Source organism: Sycon ciliatum, chromosome 2, assembly GCF_964019385.1.
Source record: "Sycon ciliatum chromosome 2, ocSycCili1.1, whole genome shotgun sequence".
Taxonomy (NCBI): Eukaryota; Metazoa; Porifera; class Calcarea; order Leucosolenida; family Sycettidae; genus Sycon; species Sycon ciliatum.
The window spans coordinates 28161977-28187845 of record NC_088644.1 but is presented as its reverse complement, the minus strand read 5'-3'; the positions used below and the strand labels follow the sequence as shown (position 1 = coordinate 28187845).

Below are 25869 nucleotides of genomic sequence, written 5' to 3'. Positions count from 1 at the left end.
CCCTCCCACCCCATAACGAAATTATTTCGTTTCGTGAAAAAATTCGATAATTATGGACGACCCAGAATGAATTACTGTACAGGCAGAAAAATTCGTCGGTCAATAATTTCGTCCAACTGCAAAGAAAGGGAGTTCGTCCGTTAGTAAATTTCATCCATGGATCATATGTATTGAAAAGCTGGACAAATTGACATCCGTCCGGCATTTTATTTAGTCCAAAAGCTCCTTGGACGAAAAAGACGAAATTAAATTCCAGACGAATATTTCTGCTTATACAGTACTTTATCACTCTCTTATTATTGACCCCCACAGAAACGTGTGATCTGTAAGCGGTCAAATATCAGCATATATTGACCGCTTATATTGACCACTTATTATTGACCACTTAGCCCGAGGACTTAGAACTTTTCCCCCAACTTAGAAAAAAATGAGAACTGAAAGAAGAAAAATCTGAAGCCAAATGCTGGGATTTGAACCCAAACTGTCAGATTCTCAGTCAAAGAACTTGGGGAACATACTACAACAACAAAGAGACAACTGAAAACTTCGGTTTACACAGAAGTAATGTCCAATGTAAACGGCATATGTACATACTATTATACTATTACAATAGTATTCCTTTCTTCCTATTGCAAAGCAAAAACAGTTTTAGGTATGCTATGTCGTGATAAATCTATTATTGCCCTCATAATCGGTCAATATATGAAATATAGACCTCGTAAAAGACCTCGGTCTTTTACTCGTTCTATATTTCATATATTGACCTCTTTAATCGTGCAATAATAGATACATATAAAGTCAACAAATATTCGGCGCATATGTATTTTTGGCTACTTTCGGCCTGGTCACGTTTGTATTTTTGGCTACTTTCGGCCTGGTCACATTTGGCCCAAATTCTGTTTTGCAAGGTGCAGTGTGATAGTGTATATAGGCAGCAGCAGTACAGGCCGAAAATGTAATACGGCCGAACTGCGTTTTAGCCCTGGGAGGCCGAAATTTAAATGGGCCGAAAATGTGTAGACTTACAGTACTGAAGAGTATGAACAGTCAAAGGTCGTGTCAACAAACCAACTTACCTCTGGCAGCTTCTTGAGAGATACCTTGCGAGCACCATCCACTTTCCTGCATACGCACACACGAACCCAAGCAACATGCAACAGCTCAGAAACAAAACCGTACTTTTTCAGACGGCTGAACTCCTAATAGGACGGCCACAAAGTCAAACTACTAGCCAGCTTTGTAGACTATTCTCGACGTATGTGGGCGGAAATATCTTCAGATTGCACACTACAAGAGTGGAACGTGTGTAAAGTCGGTCACTTACGCATTGCACTTCTCACAGTGATACTGGTTGGCACCTGAGTATAGAGAAACAGAGACAAGCAAGAAATCACATACAATGTAAAGCGGGATTCACAGGAGCCTTTTTGCAATGCGACGGCCACGAAACCGGGAAATCCCCAAATCGCAGCCATCTCGCAGCTCTCGCACTTGTCGCAACTGGGCCATCGCAGAAGTTGAGCTTGGCTCAACTTTCGCGATGTGGCGTACGATATTGACCTTTTTCCGCAGCAAAGCTGTACAAAGGTTCAAGAGTTGCTTGTAGATTTGCGAATACCATGGTGACGTGCTCACCACCATTGAACTTCGCGCCAAATCAACAAGGCGACGCGTCGCATCGCTGACTTCTTCTGTGAATGGCATTTCGCGAGTTCGCATCGCACGCCGCCATCGCAGATCGCGCCGTATCGCCCATTGCATCGCAAAAAAGCTTCTGTGAATCCCACATACTTACAATGCAAAGTGGGGAGTTGTAAAATACTGGGAGTCGACAAGTCACACACATCATAAGTGACATTTCACATCAACTTATATCAGAAAAAAGTGATTGGCTGAAACTTAATGGACAATCGTTCGATCACCACTGATTCGCCAGACAGTCATGAAAAAATCCAACATGTTGGAAAAGGCTACAAGTGCGGAGAGGATCAGGGCTATTTAGGGCCCACAGCCGATCGTAGAGAATTCACATGTGCCGACTAGGCCTGGCCCAGCAGCAGCTGATTGCTGCACTTACTTCCTCCGGTTCAATAAAATTGTCGCCTTTCCATAACTAGTTCTAGCACTCCCCGGGGTTGTCCGATCAATTCGCTCGTTGCTACATCTACAGCTTGGAATTTTCGGTCTCTGACCACTTTGTCGGTAGGCTGATCTACTCACCTCCCACCACCGCCTTAGGAGCTGCATCTGCGCCTTTGATCTTTGCAACGTGGTGGCGTTCCTACGGATGCCGAAAACTCAGTCCGAGTCTCAAGCGAACCGTGAATTTTTTACATCAACAGCGTATGGTCAAACGTTGACTTATTAGAATCAAACACCCACCCACCCACACACACACGCGCGCACACACACACACACACACACACACACACACACACACACACTGTCCCTTTCAGCAGTGCCATGGTGTCGGTGGCATGTAGGACATGTACAGTCAGTACAGCATACCTGTGAGCTCCTCCTGAGAGAAGTAGATATCCATGCACTCGGTTAGTGTCAGATGACGAGATGTCAGTGCCCTGCACACACACACACACATGGCAGAAAACAACACACAACATGTGTGACACACTAGGTAAGATACAAAAAGGGACAAACACACACACACACACACACACACACACACACACACACACTTTTACTTGTTGCTCACTGCCAAAGCTGGTCACAAGGGTCTCCCCGGGAGAGGGGACACGCAGACAGACAGACACACGCGCACACGATCCAAGATATCCACTATCGCTTCAGCCCTATTTAAGTTAACAAACATATCACATTTTCACAGGAACGCTTGTTCAAGCAGATCAGCAAAGGCAAGGTTCAACAAGGAATAGAGATTGCTCAATTCAAAATGTACCGTAAGGTGAGGGGAGCTATCCAACTCACGATTTGACAACACTCCAGACCCTCGATGCCAGGCTGGGCTTGTCCCCGGGCTGAAGGGGTTTGTTCGACAACTCTCCACCAGGCTCCTTCTCGACATTTGACTCTCCATCCTCGCCAGTGCGTGGCTGCTCAGCCAGCGTCGGGGGCTTGGATGCGTCGCGGGCCTTTATTAGCGCCTGTACTTGCTCCGCATCTGCAGCAAAAACCCGAGCCAACAAATAACTGCTATGTTCAAACCTCGTTTTTCTCCCGGTATTCCGAGATTTGTTGCATGGTATTTTACTTTACTTCATCAAGTGAGCAGGCATGGATGCCTTCTGACCAGACCAATGGTCTGGCTCCAACGAGAGATGAAAGATCAGGCATTGACTGTAAGGTCGCGTGGCCGGAACTCCAGATCACAAACATTATGATTGGGGACACAGTGAGCACAGGTGGCACTAATCGCACTATGTATGTACTACCGCATATCATACCACCAAGGACCGTGAACACCTGTGCCTTTTAGCCGAGGTGCTCTTTATCCAGGGTGACACTACTGGCAAAGAATAATACATGTAAAGGGTCATCAAAACAGTACCGTTTATCCCAAAATATACTGACCTTTGATAAATACCCACACTCATTAGTGACCACACCATCAACAGTATCAAACTCAAATAAATTTTGCTTTGACTCAATAAAATACCACTGCACTTTTCCCTAAAGAGGAGTATTTTATACCGGTAAGCAGTATTTATTGGCCTTAATAGTGGTATTTTATAAACAGTATTTATTGGCTTTCGAGCCAACAAATACTGTTTATAACTTTATACGATATTCCTTTTTAGAGAAAGGTGCAGGTCAACATATGCATAATAAATGTAGTAGCCTCAGGATTTATTGCCATTACATACCAGTTACAAAAAATCGGCTTCGCCTCGGTTTTCAAACGTTTCATACTAGCATGTAATTGCACTATTCTAAATCCGTCGGCTCTACATACTCAGGGTGCTTTGTACTGCAGTGTCATTGGACCAGTTGAGAACTACAGCTGGCGTGCACAGCAACAGCGCAATACACAGCAAAGCTTTAAAAAAAGAGCACCCTGTATACGACATACAATGAGGTCCCTGGTTCGAGTCCTGGCGGTGATAGTCCATTTTTTTTCTTCCTCAGACCTTTCCCATTTGCAACTCCCTCAAACTAATGAAGGGGGTATAACCAGTACATGTAATATCGATGAGCCTGCTCCAGCAGCCATTCGACCTCGGCGATAAAGAACACAGATTACCACGGCCCCTGATGGTAGGCTATACTGAATACAATAGGCAACCGTCCAGCCACATTTATAGGAGGTTAATAAAACAAACTGTGAACGAGCGTGCGTGCGTGTGTGTGTGTGTGTGTATGTGTGTGCATTGTAATTAGTTGGCATTGGCTGCGTGCATACCTGGCAAGCTGATGGACAGGTCTAGGAAGGGTTCACATTGTTTGGACGACTGGTCACATGCATTGCATGAGACACTACTTTGTGTAACGCCGCCGAATATGTCCGTCACAATGCTGCGATAAACCTTGGCGGGCTCTGTTGACAATTCACGAACACACGCACACGCATAGAAACACGCGTGTGCACCCACACGCACACACATGGACACATACAGACACCCACGCCCACACACATACCCGCACAGGTATACGCATCCAAAACAAACACAAACAAGACACCATGAGAACAGACAATACACACAATCATTGCCATGATGAGACACCTATCACCAGGTAAAGGTATAGCAGGTTAACATGAGAAATACACACACACACACGCGCACGCACACACACACACACACACACACACACACAGAGAGACACACACACCATTGGACGCCCATCGTCGGAGACGATGATAGCGATACTACAGCAGAAGCCATAGCAGCTTGTGCTGGGATTGCACCATTCAACGACTTGCGAGGCTGAAGAATTGACCGCCACTATTCAGCCTGGTTTACACCACAAAGCTATGAAGTGGCTTTTTCTGGCCAGTGAATCCCTGCTTTTTGGTCTTTTCATATTTTTTCCCGCACACACATCACACCATATACTCCGAAATGCAATGGCCGTTGGTAACCACCCAGGAGAATGAAAGAAAAGTCAGGAGAAGTCTGAGAGAGAGAGAAGACGTGTGTGACCATAATCGTCGGGAATCGAACCCGCAACCTCTCGATTGGAAATCGCTGCACATACCACTGCACCATATGGGACACACACACATGCACACACATGCACACACACACACACACGCGCACACGCATGCACACTTGTACTTGTACTTGCTCACTGCCAAAACTGGTCACGTGGGTCTCCCCGGGAGAGGGGAGAGAGACTCAAAAGGAATCTTGGAAAGATGACTCAATTGGCCATTGAACCACCCAACGGCCGACACCCCCTGAAATCCCCAAACTAGGGTGGACTTGAAATGATCCCACTTATGGGCTCACCACACCTCAGTAAGTGGGTGAGGACAAGGTGCAGAAAAAGGATTGACGGCATCAGGGTATCCGTCCCGGGATCCAACTGCAGTTACCCCTGCCCCCAGTGAAGGTAATACTGGGTACTAGTGTGGGTGGCTAAACCAGAGCGGATCTGATATAAGCTTCACTAGCACCATTGATCACACAAGAGTTAATCTAGCCAGAAGCAGTCCATGGCTAACAGGTATGTATACTTCAAACAGAAAGTATATGAACCCTGAAACCAACAAAGGTGGTAGGTACAACAATACACCTTCAAGCAGCCGAGCCCGTTGGCAACAGGCCCAACACTATCTGGCATAAGTGCACCCACCAACCGAACTAGCTGGCACACACACACACGTGCACACACACATACACACACACGCGCGCATACACATACACACAAGAAAGCAGAGTACACTGTGTACTGAGCACTGCACTAATAGCATCATCAGCGAACAGATAGCTTACCACTGGGAGTGGAGCTGCGACCACTGGAATGTTCTGAGGTGCTGTCCTCTTCATCGCTTGACTCATCCGACGCAGCTTCCTGTATCATGGCTTTGAGACCGGGGGGAAATTTCGAATCGCTCAGGACGGACGTCGGTCTTGAATCGCTCGGTTCGCCGTGTGCATTGACCGCCTCATCATTGTCCAGTTGCGGCGTTTGTTCTGCTTCTGCCTGTTGGTCATGGTGACGTGATGGCGAACCAGCTTCTTGTTGCTGGTGTTCACCGTTCTGAACGCTACTTGATGGCGACGTCGACGAGCCTGGGTCATGTTTCTCTTCCATAGCATTGCTGGATGGTTCTTGTGCAGGGGAATCACATGGTGAATGCTGCAGTGCCGGATTTTGGACGTCACCCTCGCCATTGCACTCGCTAGTACTCAGCGCAGTGTTGGTTGGGTCTTCGCCAATGCTCAGCGCCGTGTTGGTGGAGTCCTCACCGTTGCACTCGCCAATGCTCAGCGCCGTGTTGGTCGAGCCCCCGCCACTACACCCGCCAATGCTCAACGCAGTGTTGGCCGAGCCTCTGCCATTGGACTCGCCAATACTCAGCGTAGCGTTGGCTGAGTCTGCAGGCTCGCTATCACCAGGACCGGTGGCTGCACTCGAGGTGTGCACGCCGTTCTGGACAATAGGAGAGGCTGTCGACACCTGCAGATCAGGAGCCGTGCTGGCCGAGCTGCCTGTGGATGTCACGCGATTCTGCCTGGACAGAGATGGCCGCCGTTGCTGCTGCTGCAAAGGAGCAATGGATTCTTCCGTGAGTTCAGCCTGCTCAGTCGTGTCCATTGGCTCTTCTTTACCTGCCGTTGGTGAATTTAGTTCCTCCTGCTGCTGCTGCTTCAGTTCATCATCAGGTGGTGGTGTAACAGCCGTGCCGGACTCATTGTCCTTTGCGCCCATGATGAGGTGCGGAGCAGAGCGGCGAAAGTACCTAGCCTTGGCACTGCACAGCAGACACGTGCCGTGTGGACAGTGCACAGGACGTACACGGTGCGTAGACCAGTCGTCCAGGTCAAGCTCGTACGCTGTGAACGGCTCGCGCTCGGGCAGGCGCTGATGGCGCGGTTTCGGCACCTGGTGATCGCTGACGATGGCTGTTCTCAGGAGAAACATTTGCAGCTTCTCCGCACTGGCCTTCACTGCGGAAACCTCGTCCACCTGCATGTCGCCACCAGCGTCATTTGCAGTTGTGTTGTCTGCATGGCTTGCTGCTGGCTGCCGGTTCTTGGGACTACCTCCGACGGGCTCGTTGCTACTGCACTCTCCACGACTGCGCAGGGCATAGCGGTGTGATGGCTGCTTCTGCGGAGGTGACGACGATTCCGGTTCCGGTGCTGCAGCCGCGGACGCTGCCGTTGCCGAGTTGGAGTTGCCGTTAGAACTGCAGTCTGCGTCCTTAACAGACCCACTAGCTCTTGAAGGGGCTTCACTTGGTCTGGAGGGCACTTCAACTTTCAACTCCTCGTGCATGATATCCAGGAGACAGCGCAGGAACTCTTGAGAATCCTACAACAGTGACACACAAGCACATTACCAGTGAGCACACAGTGCACACAAGATGAAAAACATACACATGTCCCGTTCTCAACACACTCACTTGTCAGCATACATGCACAGCAATGAATTCCGAATGCACATCTCTGATCATGCAAAACGACGTTATAGCGCCGCAATGTTGTGAAGTGAAAGCAAAGCAACGCAATCGTGGGCAAGGTCGCAACAAGTATAAGCACAATGCAATTCAGTGCAATGTGAGTAGAGCAGGGCGACCATCTTACCTGCTGTTGCACCCCCATGAACATTGGGTTGTTCATCACACGAGCCAGTGGTCTTGGGTTGATGAAGTCATCATACCTGCATGTCAAGACCAGGTCAGCAGGGAAAACATGATACATGAGTAATTGAATATACATCAACAGGATGGGTGGGTGGGTGGCACGCATACACGCACACATGTAATTACTTACACTTACAGCTGCCCATCGCTAAAGCGATGATAGTGAACAAGCTATGTTAGACATAGCAACTTGTGCTGGGAGTACACCATTCAACAGGTTGCAAGGCTGACAAATTGACCGCAACAAATTTAGCCTGGTCTACATCACACGGCTGATTGAAGTGGCTTTTTCTGGCTGTTTTTTTTTGGCCAGTAAATCCCTATTTTTAATTTTTTTTTTAATTCATTCATTCATGCACGCACGCACGCACACACACACACACAATACAATAATGCCCATCCGGAGATGATGGCAGGTCCTGAAAGGACCGACAGTGTTTCAGTCACGTGGAACAGAACTTCGAGTGGCGAGTGAGGTCCTGGCGACGGCGAAAATCTCGGCCGCAGTGGCACCTGAAATCCCGAGACACAGGTATAGGCGGCTCACACACACACACACACACACACACACACACACACACACACACACACACACACACACACACACACACAACTCTATCAAAGAGTTGTGCTGTGTGGCTCACCTTTCAGTGGACCAGAGCCGCTTCATCAGAGAACAGAAGACAGTGGCCACCCCCTGGCCAGAGAGATGCCGTATGAACATCTCACAGTCAAGGCAGTAGAGCATGAATGGCGGGCTGTGGGAGACACAGACAGACAGACAGACAGACAGGAAGGCAGGCAGACACACAGACAGACACACAGACAGGCAAACAGACAAACAGACAGATGGAGAGACACAGAGAGAAAGTATGCAAATGCTACAGGAATGGATGAAACCGAAAGCTGTGAAAACCAGTATACATGTATATCCGTTGACAACTCCAAACCAACCACCCGTTGGACCTGCCTACAGTGAATGTTGAAAGCAGGACAGGGAGTCTTGAAACCAGGATAATATTATTTTCTGGATATGCCACACACTCGCCCAACTGGACCTGCATTGGCGTGAACAGCTAGCTCCTGTCATACTGCAAAAAACAAACACTTTCACAGGTAGTTGCTCCAGCTCTATGAGACACCTCCCCAGGGCAGAGCGTCATTGTCCTTCGCCGTTCTCTTTCCCAGTAACGCATTTCTGAATTCCGGTCAGACAGTTGTCCGTTCAAGAAGATAATAACACAAATGCAGGCACACAGCATGCTCTACAAAATTAATAACAAAACCGACAGAGAAGAGAAGTCACGCGTATCGGCTTGCCGTACCAGTGTGCCAACGCCTGCAACGCGGCATTCATGTAACACGTGTTGCCAGCATTGCCAATGCCCTGCAGACCTGCACACAACAAGAACACGTACCAGCCACACATGGATAAACGACAGACAGATAGAATCACCAGTACACTGTGCAAGCACATGTAGGAGCATTTAACCCACAAAAAAAGCAACGGCTTCCTTTACAGATAACCAGATCCCAGGCAAGGCTAAGTACAAGTAAGGGAACGGGTGTGCGTACAGATATAGGCAAGTCAACAAACTCCGAGCTGCGCAGCAACAGCAGCGTTAGTGTAAACTGGCAACACAGTTAAACTCTGCAGTCCTTGGTTGGGCCGGACCGGCCTGGCTAGCTACATGTACAGCACGCATAGTATAGCATGTCTAATCTTACCAGGCAGTTTGCTTCCACCTTCCATTCGTCGAAGAAACCATGTGGTTGTCGAGAGATACACAGGCCGTCCGAAGGAGAAGCACAGCTACAGAGTACACGCAGCAAATTCCCACGCGTTAGTGTGAGTACACATCTAACTTCAAAATACTGCACAATGCGAATGCACACATGGCACACACCAAATGGATGTTGTAACACCCATGTAGATGACACAATATAACCCCGATTGGAAAGTGAACCGATGTCGGTCTTGCTCCTGGGCTGCCCATTATTCTTATAGTCACCCTTAGGACAGGGAAAATTTTCAGTGCTGAATGGCTAGAATTCCGGAACAGTATTGTTTTATAAAGTGAATTACATGTGCTGTGAAAATGAAGCAGTGAAACTGGGCACTAGGAGGTGACTTAGCGTGAATACATGCAAAACAAGTGCACGGTCACACTCAACAGCACAAGGGACTGTGGGCATAGATACTGCAGTTGGCGCCAAAACTCATAGCACACTGAATATTGAGGGGACAGTTCAGACGTTGGTCTCCAGCACAGCACTGCAAGTAGTCCCATGAGAGGCCCGGGCCACGGGCCACTCACTCCATACACTCAATACTCCACAACTTTCACTCATGAGATCTGTTGTGGTTGGAACAGCTGGACGATGGAATCGATATCAGTATACTACAATATCATTAAACTTGGAGCCGTATTGCTGGTGTGGTAAACGAGATTGGCCGGAGAGAACATGCGGTGGGAGCTTGGACTAAACGATTGCACCACTATGCCAATAATGCAACCAGGTAATGTAGCCTAATGTATTATGACATCCATAGCGAGGATAAAAAACAGTTTAGTGCGTACCCCAGCAAAATCATCTGAACTGAGATCATAATAGTAAAAATCAGAGCGTGTCGCTGAACACACATTTGAAATATAGTCGATGCAATATGTACCCGTTTTATGCTTCGCAATAGCTACCGAAATACAATGTAGAAGTGTGCAACATCAGTATTCAATGTTATCACTACCATTCAATATTAAAGTATAAAGCATGTACAGGACTGGTAGAGATCGGTAGTAACATTGGTGTTTGAGAAAGTGTGATTTGACCACTACAGACGATTCTCACTACAATACATGCGACCGGACTGGGTTGTATGTAAGTGATAGCTTTACGACTTGATGATGATGGAATACACAAACAGACATGCATCATGCACGACAATCATACCAAGACGTGTGACGTACAAAAATGAATAACAAAATCCTGCCTCTACTCTATGACCACACTCCTGGTAGAACACAGCATTTACACAATCTCAGCTGTCCAGAGCTTCCTGTATATCTCCAATTACTATACGATCTTATAATTATTACGTATGCGATTGAGTGGCTTTGAAGTGAGAATTTGATCGCAATAGGCAATATTTTTACTATAGCCAATAACCGGTCTAATTTGGGCAGAAAAAAGATGCTTTGCTTTGAATTAAATTCGCAGTGGCTAACATTACAGCCGGTATATTACTAGAACCGCCAACCTTATAGCCGATCTCTACCTGTACGCATAATTATGTGCTCATACAATATGCAGTCAACGTCATAAAAGGCCACTACAATTGTCTCACTTTTCTGAGACCACAATCATGAAGACCGTCTTCTAACATAGTCATTGTCATTGAATCAAAATTTTGTCATTCATAATTTCACTTTATCAGAACTACTTTGGTGCCTACCTGCGGTGGGATGAGCTTGTTTTGACGTTGCTGCAGCGATTTTTGAACCTCTGGTTTCTCAGCTCCGAGCGGACGAGGACTAGATTGTTCGCCCTCTTGCTCAGCTGAAACTTTGCCAACTGGCATACTGAAACACCATGTCAGAAAACTCACTAACTGCTGACTAGAACACGAGCAAGCTACCTCTGCTTGCTCCCGAACATACACAGAGAGGCCTATCACACGTCAAAATGCGCCTGCACACTCCAGCCAGTGAAGTCCACGGGGTAGCTAGCTGAGGATCTAGGACAGGCACATGTTTGATCGATCTGGCCTCGGAGTTGGAGGGAGGTCGGGGTCGAGTGTTGTTGGGGCTAGCTACTGTCAGTAGTGTCAGTGCTGACTACTGACTGTACAAAATGTACTGCATGAATGCACGAGTCGAGGTCTGATCACGCACAGAAACCTGGGAATACGAGTACAGTGCTGGATGCGCGCATATGTATGAATCATTACGAGTCATGACTCATGATCGATCATATAAAAACCAAAAATTTACCATCGTCACGTCATGTCGTCATTGTGCCCCATGCATGCCAGTATTTGAAATGTATGCGCAGGACGCAAGAAATCATTCAATCAAGGAATATTATTGGGGTGGAATATTGCAAGGACAAGGATCAAGCAAGAATACCATTCAATTTTATTTGCTCTTGGTTACTTAGTTTTGGCCTGGCAGCACTAGTGGCCATCATGTTTAGCTCTCAATCCTATTTGGACAAAAAGACTGGGCAAGATGGATTTGGACGACGCGCCTACTTGAAACAGCTGGTAACTGAATATCAAACGACCTCGAATCTAACCTCCAAGAAGGAACTTCTGGCCAACCTTTCAAACTTCTCGTATGATCCTATCAATTTTGATAAGCTGAAGGCATTGCGTGTGCCTGTTCTCTTCGTTCACTGTCTGAGCGAAGAGGATTGGGATGTTGTGGAGCTAGCAGCAGCTGGACTGTGCAATGTATCTGCTGACAAATCATGTGCACAGCTGATCGATTCAGCTGGCGGTACTCCTGAGCTGAAGCGTCTCCTCAGTAGCTCCAGAGAGGCAGTTGTACTTGCTGCACTCACCACCCTGTATTACATGGCGTTTGATGGCCAACTCCTGAAATCAATAGCCGATCCTGAGGTCATGGCGTGTGTGGATGAATTTGCAACGTGCAAGAACCCTCGCTTGAAGAATGTTGCTGCTGTTTTTCTTGATCACTTTCCGTTGCGATCGAAGCCACAACCAGTGACCTGATCACCTGCTTTCGAAGCTAGTGACAATATTCGCTCTACACGGCTTGTAGCGAACACTTTCCGTGAGAACTTAGAAGGAACGAACATTCCACCAAAGCGGCGTAGGGTGGATACTAGTGAACAGTGCCAGTGGTCTAGGAACTCTATAGAGTTTGCCCTCGCACATTCAGCATCTCTATTCCACGACTCAGGTCAGCATAGTTGCCATCATAATGGAACTGACTTACTAAAGCAAGGACATTACAATGTAGTCAGCTTGGGGTCACGGCGCCAAACTGCTCACCGATGAAGCCGTTGAAACAAAACCTTTCGGCGAAAGGAGCGTGTGACCGTACGGTGAGCGAACGTATGACCCGCTACGAACATGTGACCGTTCACGATGGAACCGGTTTGGGTTGCAGTGGACTGTGATACCCCGTCCTTGTGTGATGAGAATGGAGAAGACAGTGAACAGCCAGGTTAACAAAGGATGCCGCTGCGTGAATAGTTGGAAACATTCCGAGTTGCAGGTGAATGCTTTGAACAGTAGATCATGTGCCCTTACTCATCACGATTGTCCATCTCAACGTGTGAGTAGCACATACATGTACTTTGAGGTACTTCAAAAGTATGTTTCACTGCAGTGCTTCAAAAATGCATTTCAGTGCGATTTACTGTCTACTCTGGCATGGTTCATGTGCAATACACTGCACGCATGTATGCTCTGTATAATACTACCGTAGTATTTGTTGGGTGATGATTCATCGGGAATGTCCCAGAGTAGTCATGTACATGTGCTGCATTTCCTTGCAGCCAACCTCAATGTAGATTGGGCAGTTACTGGCGCAAGTCTTGATCTGTTTTATTCAGATCTGGTTCGCTGTACTTTTTTTAGAGAAAACCTCTGTGTGTGTTTGCACCTTGTCCTCACCCACTTACTGAGGTGTTGTGGTGAGCCCATAAGTGAGTGGAATCATTTTCCAACTCCACCCATAGTTTGGGGATTTCAGGGGGTGTCGGCCGTTAGGCGGTTCAATAACCAATTGAGACATCTTTCCAAGATTCCTTTTGAGTCTCTCTACCCTCCCACGGGGAGACCCACGTGACCAGTTTTGACAGTGAGCAAGTACAAGTGTGCGTGTGTGTGTGTGTGTGTATACAGTGCACTTGCAGATGTGCGTGCTTGTCATGCCATGGACAGTGCATGGAACATGGTGGCAGTGTATGTGTGCCTCGGCCCAGCATCTTGCTAGTCCTCTTCTTCAGTCTTTGTACCAGCTTCGGGCAACTGCACCTGGTCACCAGGCATACACCCGGGGCAAGGCACAAAGAGCCTTAGTTCTCCCACTCGTTTATACGCAGTATGGCATGCGCTCTATTTCTTTTCTGGCGGCAAGCAGATGGAACTCTTCCAGCTGACTGTCGACAGGCCCACTCTCTTGCTATGGTTAAACTTCACTTAGGGTTCCCAGTAAAAAGGCAGTAGCCTGTTGGGACTCTCCTAGTAAAATAATAAAAACTACTACTACTACTACTACTACTGCTCCCAGGGAGACCCACGTGACCAGTTTGGCAGTAAACAAGTACCAGTACAAGTATGTGTGTGTGTATGTGTGTGTGTGTGTATGTGCACATGTTTGGGTGCATATACATGTACCAAGAGAAAAAATTAATTCAAGTACGCTTTGTACAATTATGTACAGCGAAGGCCAGCGTACGCATAGTCTGGATATCTGCCGTGGTCCGAGGTCGTGTTGTATTGATGACTCACGTAAACCGAGTGGGTTGCTTTCAGGAGTCATTTGTTTTTGCAATTCTAACCTCCGACTGGGCAAGATTGCTCAACCCCACAAAATCCACTTTAATACCGGCACATTGAAAATGTCTAGGATTCCTACTGATAATTCGAAGTCAGCAAGGTATAATTCGAAGTTCACTGTCCTCAACCAATCCAGTTCAGTATGCGCAAGCAGAATACTAGCTAGTTGAGAGCAGTGAGTACAGTACGTACCCCTTATCTGCACCTAAAGACCCTGCTCGTTACACGAAAAAGCTGATAATAGTGGATTTTACTATTAATTTTTATGGTCCACGGCAGGGAGTCGTCAAATACCGGTATTTGACGACTCCCTGGTCCACGGACTAATCTTACCCTGAATTTTCAACCAGGCGAACCGGAGGATAGCATTCACAGACTAAATTTTCTGCCTATACAGTATTAAACCTTAGGAAGCTGTAGTGTGGGGTAGTGTATATTTTATTGCCACCACTGCGCTGAGAACAGGAATTAATGGATTAACAAGATGTCAGGCACACAGCAGAGCAGAAAAATCCAAGCACACAAATACAGACACCAGCAGTAGCAGTATGTAGATATGTAGTGTTAGCGCCAGCTCGTACAGCCAAAAGAGATCTGGGTACTACAGTTGGGTTACGAAATGGTGTATGTCATCCAGCGACACACACAAAGATTTAAAAGTCAAACAAAGACTGTGGCAGTTAGAGAGACAAAAACTTCCAACAAAAAAGTAAAACATGCAACGGTATGACTATGAACAACTAACAGTGGTGAATGGGAGAGTTGGTGTCAAGGCCAAAACTATTTGCTTAAACACAAGGTTCAGGATGAGTTATGAGTGGATCCTTATGGTGTGGTACATATCAGATTCTGTAATGTAGCGGTCGAATTGTCGATGCCGCCGCCTGTGCAACTCGCGCAGGCTCATTCAGCGCTTGCCTTGTGCTGCTCTCAAGCCCTCTTAACGCTTATCGGATGGCTGCTGGGGTAGCTGAACGCCAGACTCTTCTATCACCTGGAGCATGAGACGAGCTGACTCCTGGCGAGCTTTCTTCTTCGTATCATCAACACCTGTCAAGAAAAACACATCAAGAAAACCAATTACATACCGTATTTTCTCTAATAAAAGCCCAGTCTCCAATAATGACCCGGGGTGAGGGTTGTTTGAAATAATAAGAGGTTAAGAGCACAGTTTCTAATAGTAGCGTGGGCCACAATCGGAGTATGCAACACGTATATAGGTTGCATATAAAACAGCAGTGCAGCATGCCAAGCACATATTTGTAAAGAGGTTTTCGATCTACTCCCTCCTTCCTGGCGTATATGCTATTGTGAAACAGCAGTTCTGACACTATTCCTGAGTTTAGGGTTGAAAAACCAGTCTTGATATGGCCAGTTTATGCCTATTATAGAGGGTTGTTGGCTTGATAGTGGAGCATTGAAAAATAGAAGCACAGTCTCTAGTAGTAGCGCAGGAAGGGCTATCACTGAAATAACAAGAACCCCGGGCTCTTATTAGAGAAAACACGGTACAGGTCATTCATGAATCCTGAAAAATTTCCTAGATTCTCCGAAGCTAACCACACCTGCTGATGGATAGATAGCAAAACATAAAAAAATTGCTGAGTAGTGGTATCATGAACCTGGAAGCAAAAGAACTTCACACTTAGACTCGAAGACAAGTGCACTCTGTAGCCGAAGCTTGTCTCCACTACAGTCAGTGCATGGAGAGCCGCGATCACACTGTTCAGCTTGCACTGGCAAAGCACAAGGGATGGACTCGAGGTTGCAGGTTGTCGTCTGCAAGGTGCAGTGCACTGGCGCATGGCACGGTGACCAGGCGACTGGTGTACGCATCGGTAACGGACAGTGTACGAGACTGTCTTCTATTGGGAACAAGGGCTGAACGCGGTATCGAAGCCTCCTCCAACCAAGGCCATCCGATTCAGCGTCTAGAATACCGGTACCACAAGTTCTGGCCCAGAACTTCTGGGAGTTTCAGGCTCATCCGTCCTTCTATAACTACGAAGCGACGCATTCAGTGAATTTTTCCACACAAATCCCCGTGTAGTAGAGCGCAGTGACCCAGTTCCGGTTGAAGGGCGTGAGTTCGATTAGGGATACAGGAGGAAGGGAGCGTCTCAGCTTCCTCGGACCAAGACCACTCGACTTAGATATTTAGTTTGTGTTATATGCATTTGTGGCTTTTGTTGACGTCACTTCTGTCATTTCATTGTATCGTATTACTCTTCAGACATCAATCCTGAATGGCATAAGCGAAAGTGGCACCCCGCCACCTACGCGGACATGCTTTTAATAATAATAATAATGTAGAAAGGAAAAAGACATTATGGATACGAGTTAAGAGTAACTCTCCATCACTGGTAGGGTCCAGAAACTGACCGTGGTTGGTCCCCTGGGGGAGGGAGAAAGACCCAAGTGCCATCAGTATGTGTGGCCCGTGTTGTGAGCTGCCTTTGGAGTGAAAAACTTGTCAGCGCCTTCTACTTCTAGGTTCAGCCCGGTCCCATAGCTCAGTGGTTAGAGCATTGCTCATGACAAGCAAGGTCCTGGGTTCGAGTCCTGGTGGGTCTGGTGATTTTTTCTCTTTTCAGGCAGTTCACTTCCCCAACTGATCCTTTGAATTTGAAGTTCTCCCAATCCTTTCAAAAATAATAATAATAATAATAATAATACTTGTAGTACGAAGTAGTGGTTGCGACTTCGGCGATGATTTGTAAGAAAGGGTTTGCTCCCCACACCGGAGCTCGCGCTATTCCGCCGACTTTACTTGACTGACTCACGACTGCCATCCAGAGCACACGAGAAGTCCATCGAACCTTCGACTCGGCAAACCTGCAAGAAAGCACCACTCCCTGCTCAATACACAGTGTTTCGGGGAATTCACCCCTCATCAGTTGAGCTTGAGTAGGCTGAGGAAGATTGTGCCTGAAGAGCACCACTTATATAGTGCTCTCCAGGCACAAACATCACCAGGGATACAAACTTACAGAGACGCTCCGTTTCCAGCGCGACAAACACCTGGTGAACACCAGATAGCAGCGTGAGTCAGTGTCGCTCCTGGACGGTGAGACAGACGTCGAGGACCCTCGGTCATTCGCAACGCTGTCACCTCCAAACCAACTAGTCGCAAGCCCGCGCTGGGCACAACAGTACGAAGTAGTGGTTGCGACTTCGGCGATGATTTGTAAGAAAGGGTTTGCTCCCCACACCGGAGCTCGCGCTATTCCGGCGACTTTACTTGACACTTGACTGTCTCACCGTCCAGGAGCGACACTGACTCACGCTGCTATCTGGTGTTCACCAGGTGTTTGTCGCGCTGGAAACGGAGTGTCTCTGTAAGTTTGTATCCCTGGTGATGTTTGTGCCTGGAGAGCACTATAATTATAAGTGGTGCTCTTCAGGCACAATCTTCCTCAGCCTACTCAAGCTCAACTGATGAGGGGTGAATTCCCCGAAACACTGTGTATTGAGCAGGGAGTGGTGCTTTCTTGCAGGTTTGCCGAGTCGAAGGTTCGATGGACTTCTCGTGTGCTCTGGATGGCAGTCGTGAGTCAGTCAAGTGTCAAGTAAAGTCGGCGGAATAGCGCGAGCTCCGGTGTGGGGAGCAAACCCTTTCTTACAAATCATCGCCGAAGTCGCAACCACTACTTCGTACTGTTGTGCCCAGCGCGGGCTTGCGACTAGTTGGTTTGGAGGTGACAGCGTTGCGAATGACCGAGGGTCCTCGACGTCTGTCTCACCGTCCAGGAGCGACACTGACTCACGCTGCTATCTGGTGTTCACCAGGTGTTTGTCGCGCTGGAAACGGAGCGTGTCTGTAAGTTTGTATTCCTGGTGATGTTTGTGCCTGGAGAGCACTATAATTATAAGTGGTGCTCTTCAGGCACAATCTTCCTCAGCCTACTCAAGCTCAACTGATGAGGGGTGAATTCCCCGAAACACTGTGTATTGAGCAGGGAGTGGTGCTTTCTTGCAGGTTTGCCGAGTCGAAGGTTCGATGGACTTCTCGTGTGCTCTGGATGGCAGTCGTGAGTCAGTCAAGTGTCAAGTAAAGTCGGCGGAATAGCGCGAGCTCCGGTGTGGGTGTAGCGAACACTTTCTTACAAATAATAATAATATATGCATATGACAGATTAGAACAACACATGGGTGGTTGAAGCTTTCAACAGAAAATAATTAATTCAGAAAAAATCAAATGGATAAAGCTACTACAGTATAATACATTTATACCAGTAGTATAGCCATTTGACCTTGGCAGGTCTCGTCAATGGAGCTCACAGTGCACACTAGTGGCTACCTGGTCCAAAAGTTCCGACCCTGCCAGGCAAAGTGAGCTATGCCTTCACAATGCAACAAACAGAGTTCAACTCACCTACTGTTTTCAAATTGAGCACATGGCACTCCATGGCAAAGCCAAAGCCACCATCCGGAGGAGCGACCTCGACATAGTTGGGCGCCGCCCAACGACTGACCTGAGCCATTTCGTTCAGTTGGCCAACGAAATTGCCTGACAAAGCCATTATTTAAAATATTGACTGTGGAACCACAAAGGAATTCTGAGTAAAATGCTGAAGGTTCTCAGGAAGAGTAGGAAAGTGGCCCTTTGTAGTTGATTCTAAAGCGGATAACTGAAAAAAATACTGTTGGAACTATTTTGGAAAAGGACGTTGAATTTGCTGAGACAAGATCGAGCAGTTACTGGTTACGTTGTGATGGCACCAAGTACTTCTCAAACCATTTCATGAACGTTTAATACTTGTCAAAATAAAACCAGCAACTCAAAGCAAAACAGTGCCACTCAGCACATGCTTCGTCAGCACGAAACTTGTAGTCTTTGCTTGCACGAGGCTACGCCGCGCTACTCCGCTAGCTAGCGCTAGCGCTGCGCCTAGCCTAGCCTGATCATCGATCATGATCAGGGAGTCGTCAAATGACGACTTCCCGATCATGAGCTGATGAGATGCAAGTCACTCGCTTTGCTTTGAAAAGTTTGTTGTGGAATTGGAAAGACAACTGTTTTTTACTTTGTCGTTCTGTTGTCTGGGTTTCCGTTATTTTATCAGCTCGCAAAATAGGCCTGCTAGGCGAAAGCCCTGCATGCAGTACAAATGAACAGTTCCGCTATACATGCTTGGTAATCTCCGAAATACTACGCCTCGTGAACGATCTGCGGTGGAACAGATTTTAGTCGTAAAGCATTCTATTATTTGACGCGACCGGAGTCCAGTCGTGCCCAAGGGCAAGGAGAACTCCCTGATCTCATTGTTGCCCCAGTAATAATAACTGTTGTTGAATGTTGGAGCCAGCGAGGATGTCTTCATACGAAATGCCTATGCCAGGTGGTGATAACTGTTCTTGTATGCCGATGGAGATGATGATGCAGGTACGTTGTTTGTCTATCCACAACACGTGTGTACGTGTTTACATCAATTTTTAAATCCAATACTGTAAATATACAAATTTTCGGCAGCTATTTAATTTCGGCTATATTCGGCACCGACCCAAAACGCCTAAATTAAAACGCCGATGAAATTTTTCACAGCATCTGTTGCACTATACCATGCCCTCTACCCCACGCCGAAAATAAATCGCCGCCGAAATGTCAAAAATCGTGAAGTGCCGAAATTTTGCAGCGCCGAAATTTTGTATATTTACAGTACACATTTTCACGTGATGATTTGCTGATATACAGCACAATATAATGCCCATCCGCAGATGATGGCAGGTCCTGAAAGGACCGACGGTGTTTCAGTCACGGGAAACAAAAGTTCGAGTGGCGAGTGAGGTCTCGGCCGCAGTGGCACTTGAAATCCCAAGATACAGGTTTACGCGGCTGGATGGTGTTGCAGGCCAGTCTCCATTCACGACGGTCCTGAGCTAGGCTGTACCAGTCATTGATGTGTCCTTCTTGTATATGATTCACATTGTTGTCACGCCAGCGCTTGCGTGGCACGTGGCGAGGGCGGGTCTTCTGGAGCTCACCGAACACTACGCAGTTCGTTATTCTGTCGTCCAACATGCGTCCTGCATGCTGCAGCCAGTGAAGCACCACACACCACACACACACACACACACACACACACACACACACACCGCTTTGCTCACTTCAGCACGGCTCTACTTTGTTCGTGAGGTCGGTTCTCTCTGGCCAGAACTGCACGTGCAGAGTAGCTGTGTATGTGCACGGTGCGGTCACAAGCTATAGTGTGACATGTGCAAGGGATTCAACTCCCCGGGTACTGTGTGGGGAGCTGAGTTCTTTTACATTGCCGGCAAGTCTCTGGTGTGTTTGACTCTTGGTGGCAATTTGTACTACGCCTATGGTATATCCCAAGCTGATGCCTGACAGGTGTATATCGCACTGTGCTTGGATTACTTATAGATGACCTTCTCAGCAAGCAAGAAAGTCACAATTCTCTTCAGTGGCTGGGAAGTGGAAGAATCATGGCGTGAGTTTGATTTTTATATGTAATACATTGTAATACATTGCTAAAGCCAACATGTTGATGGCTGCCTTTTTACTGCCGAGAATGGGGAGGAGGGTCAGGTAAGTCTTTTGTTAATTCTTCATATGTGCTGATAGATCATGACACTGCTGAAGTTTATCCAAGTACGTCACAAGACAGCTGTTCAAATTTTAATGTGGGCACTCAATACAAAAATGAATCTCAGTTTGTGTGATTTGTGTGAACTCATGAAAGGGATAAATTTATGTGTTGAACACTGACCACAGTGTATTCTCTCTCTCTCTCTCTCTCTCTCTCTCTCTCTCTCTCTCTCTCTCTCTCTCTCTCTCTCTCTCTCTCTCTCTCTCTCTCTCTCTCTCTCTCTCTCTTTTTTTTTGTGTTTTTCTGTCTCTATCTTTCCATTGTTTGTTGCAGAACTGATCCTATCCTGCGTGTGCGTGTTCCTGCTGGCGTTTCTGTACGAGGTATTGAAGACGTGTCGTGATCGATTTACCGAGCGGGTTCACCGCCGTTCCTTCCAGAACCTGAATGATCATGACGTAAAGGGCTGCCATGGTCGAACGTACAATGTTAGTAGGGTGGACGCTTTCTCGCAGACGCTGCTGCAAGCGCTGTCATTCACACTTGCCTATCTGTTGATGCTGGTCGTCATGACCTACAATGTCTACCTCTTTCTGGCCGTCATTCTCGGCGATGCAGTCGGTTACTATGTAACACTCAACTTGCGGCCGTCTCCAGGACTTGCGTCTTCAGAGGGAGACCATTGTCACTAGGTGGCGTGAGTAGTTGCCAATCCCTTCCCTTCTACAGAGCTTGCGTGATTCACCTTGCAGCAAAGTGAAATGTTGCCGTAACGAATTTTGTTCGAGAGGCTTGTACCCGTATTTAGGAATTTATTTGTTGTCCTGTCAATCTCTCTCTTTCTCACACATCCACATGCTCACGTTCACACACCTACTTTATTTTTTTTGGAAAAAAAATTCGGTTTTAGCCCGGTGCATCATGACATCATTGGAATGCGGTATATGTACAGAATTGCTCCACTGCTTTTTAAAGTGTAGTCCATTACTTGAGCCTTCATATTATGTGCGTGCGTGGGTATGTGTTCATTTTTTAATATTTCATCACTAGTATTTAGAGAGAGAGAGAGAGAGAGAGAGAGAGAGAGAGAGAGAGAGAGAGAGAGAGAGAGAGAGAGAGAGAGAGAGAGAGAGAGAGAGAGAGAGAGAGAGAGTGTGTGTGTGTGTGTGTGTGTGTTTTGCGATGTTGCTAGCGTATCACACAGCTGTTTTAGTTCTTTCTTAGAACTTGTTTTGTTACAAACTTAGAAGTTGCGGCTTTCGTTTTGGTACCTTCATTTTAATAGTCAGCATATTTTCCTAGGGACTGGATGTATAGAATTATTTTTGTGCGGTTTCATTGCGGCCACTGCCCTAACAAGTCTGCTTGTCTGCGTGTGCTAATGCCCTCCGAGGTCAGGTACTTCACTTATGAGTCGCACTTCACTGTCGACATCCTGGATGATCCTTGCAACCTGAGAAGTTTATGAAATACCAGACGAATAGCTTCTGGGTCTTCTATTTTATTGTCATACTGGTTAACGCATGTGTAGCATTCCAAAGATTGTGTGCCCCCCTCGGCTTTTTCATGTCCTATCCACCAGAAAAGATAATATTCCAGCTCTGCATTGGCCCTGTGCCATGCTCTGCTTTTGCTCTACAAACGCTATTGGATGCAGTACTATTAAATTTTCTGAAGACGTCCTGCAACAGTGTATTACACAATACCCGTCATTCGTCTTTGGATATACCTACAAGGCTACAAGTCATGCATGTATCACTGTATGGACTAAGCTACCAGTGTCTCAGCTATAAAGTACAGATCAATAAGCCGAAGGTACCTCAGTCCTGACACTGAATTGGGGTTTCATATCCTTTTGCTGACAGACTCACAGTGACACTATGCAGACTCGACAAAAGCAGCTCGATCAGCTGAGCGACCTGACATGACCACAGCAGCCTGGATGGGATCTGACCGTATTTTTTACGAATCCCTGCCCTAGCCCTGGACCTGGTGAAAACCTGGTGAAAACCCACTGTATACATGTACTGAGTCTACTCCGCGTCTACGATCCGGGCCGGGTATATCCGGTTCTGACGGGTATCAATCTTTTTGTCCCCAGCAGTCGCCAGCGCGGCGCTGCTCTCGAGGAAACACACGCTTCGACATGAAAATGACATGAATTAAAATGTATTTTTCATTCTGAACAAGTCAGTCTATAGCCTTCGCGAAATCATGGCATTGAATGTACGAAATGTTTCTAACAAGGAGGAACTCAACTTCAACCTCACATCCCTAACTCTGTTCGTTAGTGCGTGCTTGCTGAGTGTGTAGTCTTCTAAAACCTTCTCCGAGATTCATGTTCATGCGCGATGCTCTCACATTATTCTAACTAAGGTAGAAGGACTTGTGTGTGCAACACAGTGGATGACGCTACGTGCTATGGAAGCGTTATAATTATAAGCACCGACGTCTCAGTTCAAGATCGGAGCTGCAGAGCGTAGTATCTCCAGCACTGCCCAAAAACTATCTAATGATCCTGGCAGGAACCCTGGAGGGCCCTTCTGGTGACAGCAAACTATTACTTGGTCTCATTCGACTACATAAGCTGAATCATCAGATCGATGTACCTGTGCTACCCGTGTACAATGAATGAGAGACCTGCGGTGCAAAGCATATCAAAATGACCAACTTGGCAGCGTTTGTTATACTATGGATGTTAATCGCTGAGACCAGTATCGGGCCAGCATCGGGCCTGTCGCAAAGCGATTGGGACCGGTGGGCCAGTGCGGCAAAGTCTACGTTCGAGAAAGCCGTGGACGTCGGAAAGGACTCGATCGTCAAGCTGAGCACTGCTGCTGGCAAGGTAGTGAACCATGTAAAGGACGCAACGCTCGGAGAGCGATGCAATAAGAGATGGATCATAGCCAACACGTCTGGCCTGGAACAGACTCTTAAAGCTTCGCTTTGTGGCCAGCATATCGCCATCAAGCACATACTCGCCAGCCTTGGCCAGCTCAAGAGAGATTTCAAATCGAAGAGCATGCACCAGCCACGATTATTCCATTTCTATGGTGGGCGTGGCACTGGAAAAACATATGCTGCCCAAATAGTGATAGACCATCTCTACCGACAAGGAGAGTATTCGAGTTTTGTCCACGTGTTCTCTCCGGCAAAGGACTTCCCAGATCGGACCATGGACTATATTTACGCTAGCCGGCTGCGGCAGAAACTCATCAAGCTTGTCTCACTATGTCCGCACCGCCTGTTCATCTTTGACGATTTTGACAAGATGAGCCTGCTCGTGAATCTTGCCTTGAAGCCCTTGCTCGCAAAGTCCAGAGTTCAGGAGTTTTCTAGATCTATCTTCCTGTTCATGGGTACTGGTGGCCAGGAGCGCATCATGTCCACGCTTATCTCCTTGTACAGGGATGGAGCCAGTAGGGACACGCTCACGGCAGATTCGTTTCGGCAGAGCAGAGGACCAACCACTGGTACCTGCGGCGCTGACCGGATCTGCGATGCAGGTGTCGACACGACACTAGAGTCACGGTTTGTGGATGTGCCGTTCCTGCCGCTGGAGCGCGCCCACGTGGAGTGCTGCCTAAAATCAGCAGCACGGCGGCTTTCATGCAGTGTTGAACAGTACCAGGATCGCCTCACGAAAGCAGTTGATTTCCGGAAGTACGAGCGGTGGGAATTTGCGGCTGCTGGATGTAAGAAGCTCGCCATTCAACTGATAGATGTTTGTTTGTAGCTGACAAGTTTTGCTGTCTGTTCAGCCATTCACAATGCCTGCCACAGGGCACAACAAACGAGGCAATTTCTGTGACTATTCTTCAAATCAAATTTATACATATAGAGGTGTAATTAGCTAGTTTATGACTGGACTGGATCACATGGTCTGGGCTGGTGGAAGTCTTCGTAATCCTGACACAATAGCATGATGTTCGCTCCCCCTAAGTTTTATCCTCGTGGATGCTTTTCCACATTCCGGAATCGGCTCCTGTCTGTGTGACAGCAACAGGCACATTAGAGAAATGAGCGGCCTTTGCCTAGCCTCAAGTACATCGTTCACAAGATAAGGGGCACAGCCGAGCACTATTGTGATAGCGATACGTTTGCAATGCGAACTCATTGTCCGTCACAATCAGGGAGTAGCACAGTATTGTGCTACTCCCTGGTCACAATACTGCGACCTTATCTTTGTAGTACAGTAAATACTGGACATAACGTGCCCCTTTGATTTTTGATAATTTTTCATTATATCCGGTGCATCACTATAGCCGATTTGCATGTGTGACTGACACATGGCACATGACTGCGCATGAAATGATGCGTACATGCTGGAAAAGGCATGAAAAGCATCCACGTGTACATGTGGCTGCTTACAGCATACAGGGAAGAATTTTATCTCACGTCTGCTGCCAGGTGCATCCAGGCAACACTGGATCAGTTTTGGAAGAAGTGAACTTTATTGGAAGAACACTTGTTTTGTGATCTTCACTCTTGATCATTATATGCGATATTTCCCTGTACATTTGATATGGTTTGCTTCCGGATTTGATTTTGACGAGTTCTATCATTATAGCCGGTATATCGTTACACCCGGTCACTTTATAAACGATACTCACTGTACATGCATGCCGGTACCTTGTGATGGCATCACCACGTTGTAGTAATGAGCATGCGATTGTGCGCACATGTACCCAGCTGGACGGAGCAAGGTTGTGAAACGTTAGCTCACTGGGTCTCGAGATCGCTGTCCAACGGAAGTACATCCCTTTATAAATACCGGTATGCCATTGTCCAGTAGGCCTAGAACTGTAGATGTCTACGGGGCGGAGGTTGTCCATGGCTACGGTGAAATGTGAAATGATCACAGGTTGATCTCTGATACAGTACCGTATTGGCCAGTGAAGCCCAATGTCTGGCTTCAGAAGTCCAACACGTGCCGCTTGGTTACCATCATTCAGCACGTGGGCAAGGCAAGCTGCACAGTACCGATCAGGGGCATC

At 47.2% G+C, this 25869-nt stretch overlaps 4 protein-coding genes and 1 long non-coding RNA gene across 5 annotated transcripts in view; 3 read left to right on the top strand and 2 right to left on the bottom strand.

Annotated features, from left to right (window-relative positions):
• LOC135809525 (ubiquitin carboxyl-terminal hydrolase 20-like) overlaps window positions 1–11531 on the bottom strand; it is a 30300-nt gene extending 18769 nt beyond the window's left edge. The window contains exons 1-11 of the mRNA XM_065322884.1: window positions 11244–11531; window positions 9518–9602; window positions 9115–9184; window positions 8434–8547; window positions 7731–7806; window positions 5913–7458; window positions 4379–4513; window positions 2947–3139; window positions 2509–2579; window positions 1325–1358; window positions 1077–1122 (exon numbers count right to left, since the gene is read on the bottom strand). Of these exons, the coding sequence (XP_065178956.1) occupies window positions 1077–1122; window positions 1325–1358; window positions 2509–2579; window positions 2947–3139; window positions 4379–4513; window positions 5913–7458; window positions 7731–7806; window positions 8434–8547; window positions 9115–9184; window positions 9518–9602; window positions 11244–11369 (2496 nt within the window). The 5' untranslated portion in view covers window positions 11370–11531. The remainder of the gene's footprint in view (window positions 1–1076; window positions 1123–1324; window positions 1359–2508; window positions 2580–2946; window positions 3140–4378; window positions 4514–5912; window positions 7459–7730; window positions 7807–8433; window positions 8548–9114; window positions 9185–9517; window positions 9603–11243) is intronic.
• A 444-nt stretch (window positions 11532–11975) lies between these two features.
• Window positions 11976–12524, top strand: LOC135810481 (armadillo repeat-containing protein 7-like). Its single transcript, XM_065323971.1, has one exon. It carries the CDS (start codon window positions 11976–11978, stop codon window positions 12522–12524), a length of 549 nt encoding a protein of 182 aa, XP_065180043.1.
• A 2217-nt stretch (window positions 12525–14741) lies between these two features.
• On the bottom strand, window positions 14742–19176 carry LOC135809524 (uncharacterized). The gene is made up of 2 exons (XR_010552207.1): window positions 18697–19176; window positions 14742–15371 (listed from the first exon to the last, which is right to left on the bottom strand). It is a non-coding gene; the product is annotated as an uncharacterized LOC135809524 (long non-coding RNA).
• A 130-nt stretch (window positions 19177–19306) lies between these two features.
• LOC135809523 (protein SLC31A2-like) lies at window positions 19307–22371 on the top strand. Its single transcript, XM_065322883.1, has 3 exons — window positions 19307–19707; window positions 20707–20773; window positions 21206–22371. The coding sequence occupies exons 1-3, from the start codon at window positions 19618–19620 to the stop codon at window positions 21562–21564; spliced, it is 516 nt and encodes a 171-aa protein (XP_065178955.1). The 5' UTR covers window positions 19307–19617; the 3' UTR covers window positions 21565–22371.
• Window positions 22372–23061: 690 nt separating this feature from the next.
• LOC135809522 (torsin-1A-like) lies at window positions 23062–25489 on the top strand. Its single transcript, XM_065322882.1, has one exon. The coding sequence runs from the start codon at window positions 23535–23537 to the stop codon at window positions 24606–24608; it is 1074 nt and encodes a 357-aa protein (XP_065178954.1). The 5' UTR covers window positions 23062–23534; the 3' UTR covers window positions 24609–25489.
• Window positions 25490–25869: the final 380 nt, after the last annotated feature.

What these genes read in the sequence shown, in the direction of transcription:
- LOC135810481 (XM_065323971.1), top strand. Translation starts at nt 11,976, where the DNA reads ATGTTTAGCTCTCAATCCTATTTGGACAAAAAGACTGGGCAAGATGGA.
- LOC135809523 (XM_065322883.1), top strand. Translation starts at nt 19,618, where the DNA reads ATGTTGGAGCCAGCGAGGATGTCTTCATACGAAATGCCTATGCCAGGT. An exon ending in CGATGGAGATGATGATGCAG is followed by an intron (nt 19,708 to 20,706) that starts GTACGTTGTTTG and finishes GATTACTTATAG; the next exon opens with ATGACCTTCTCAGCAAGCAA. An exon ending in GGAAGTGGAAGAATCATGGC is followed by an intron (nt 20,774 to 21,205) that starts GTGAGTTTGATT and finishes TGTTTGTTGCAG; the next exon opens with AACTGATCCTATCCTGCGTG.
- LOC135809522 (XM_065322882.1), top strand. Translation starts at nt 23,535, where the DNA reads ATGACCAACTTGGCAGCGTTTGTTATACTATGGATGTTAATCGCTGAG.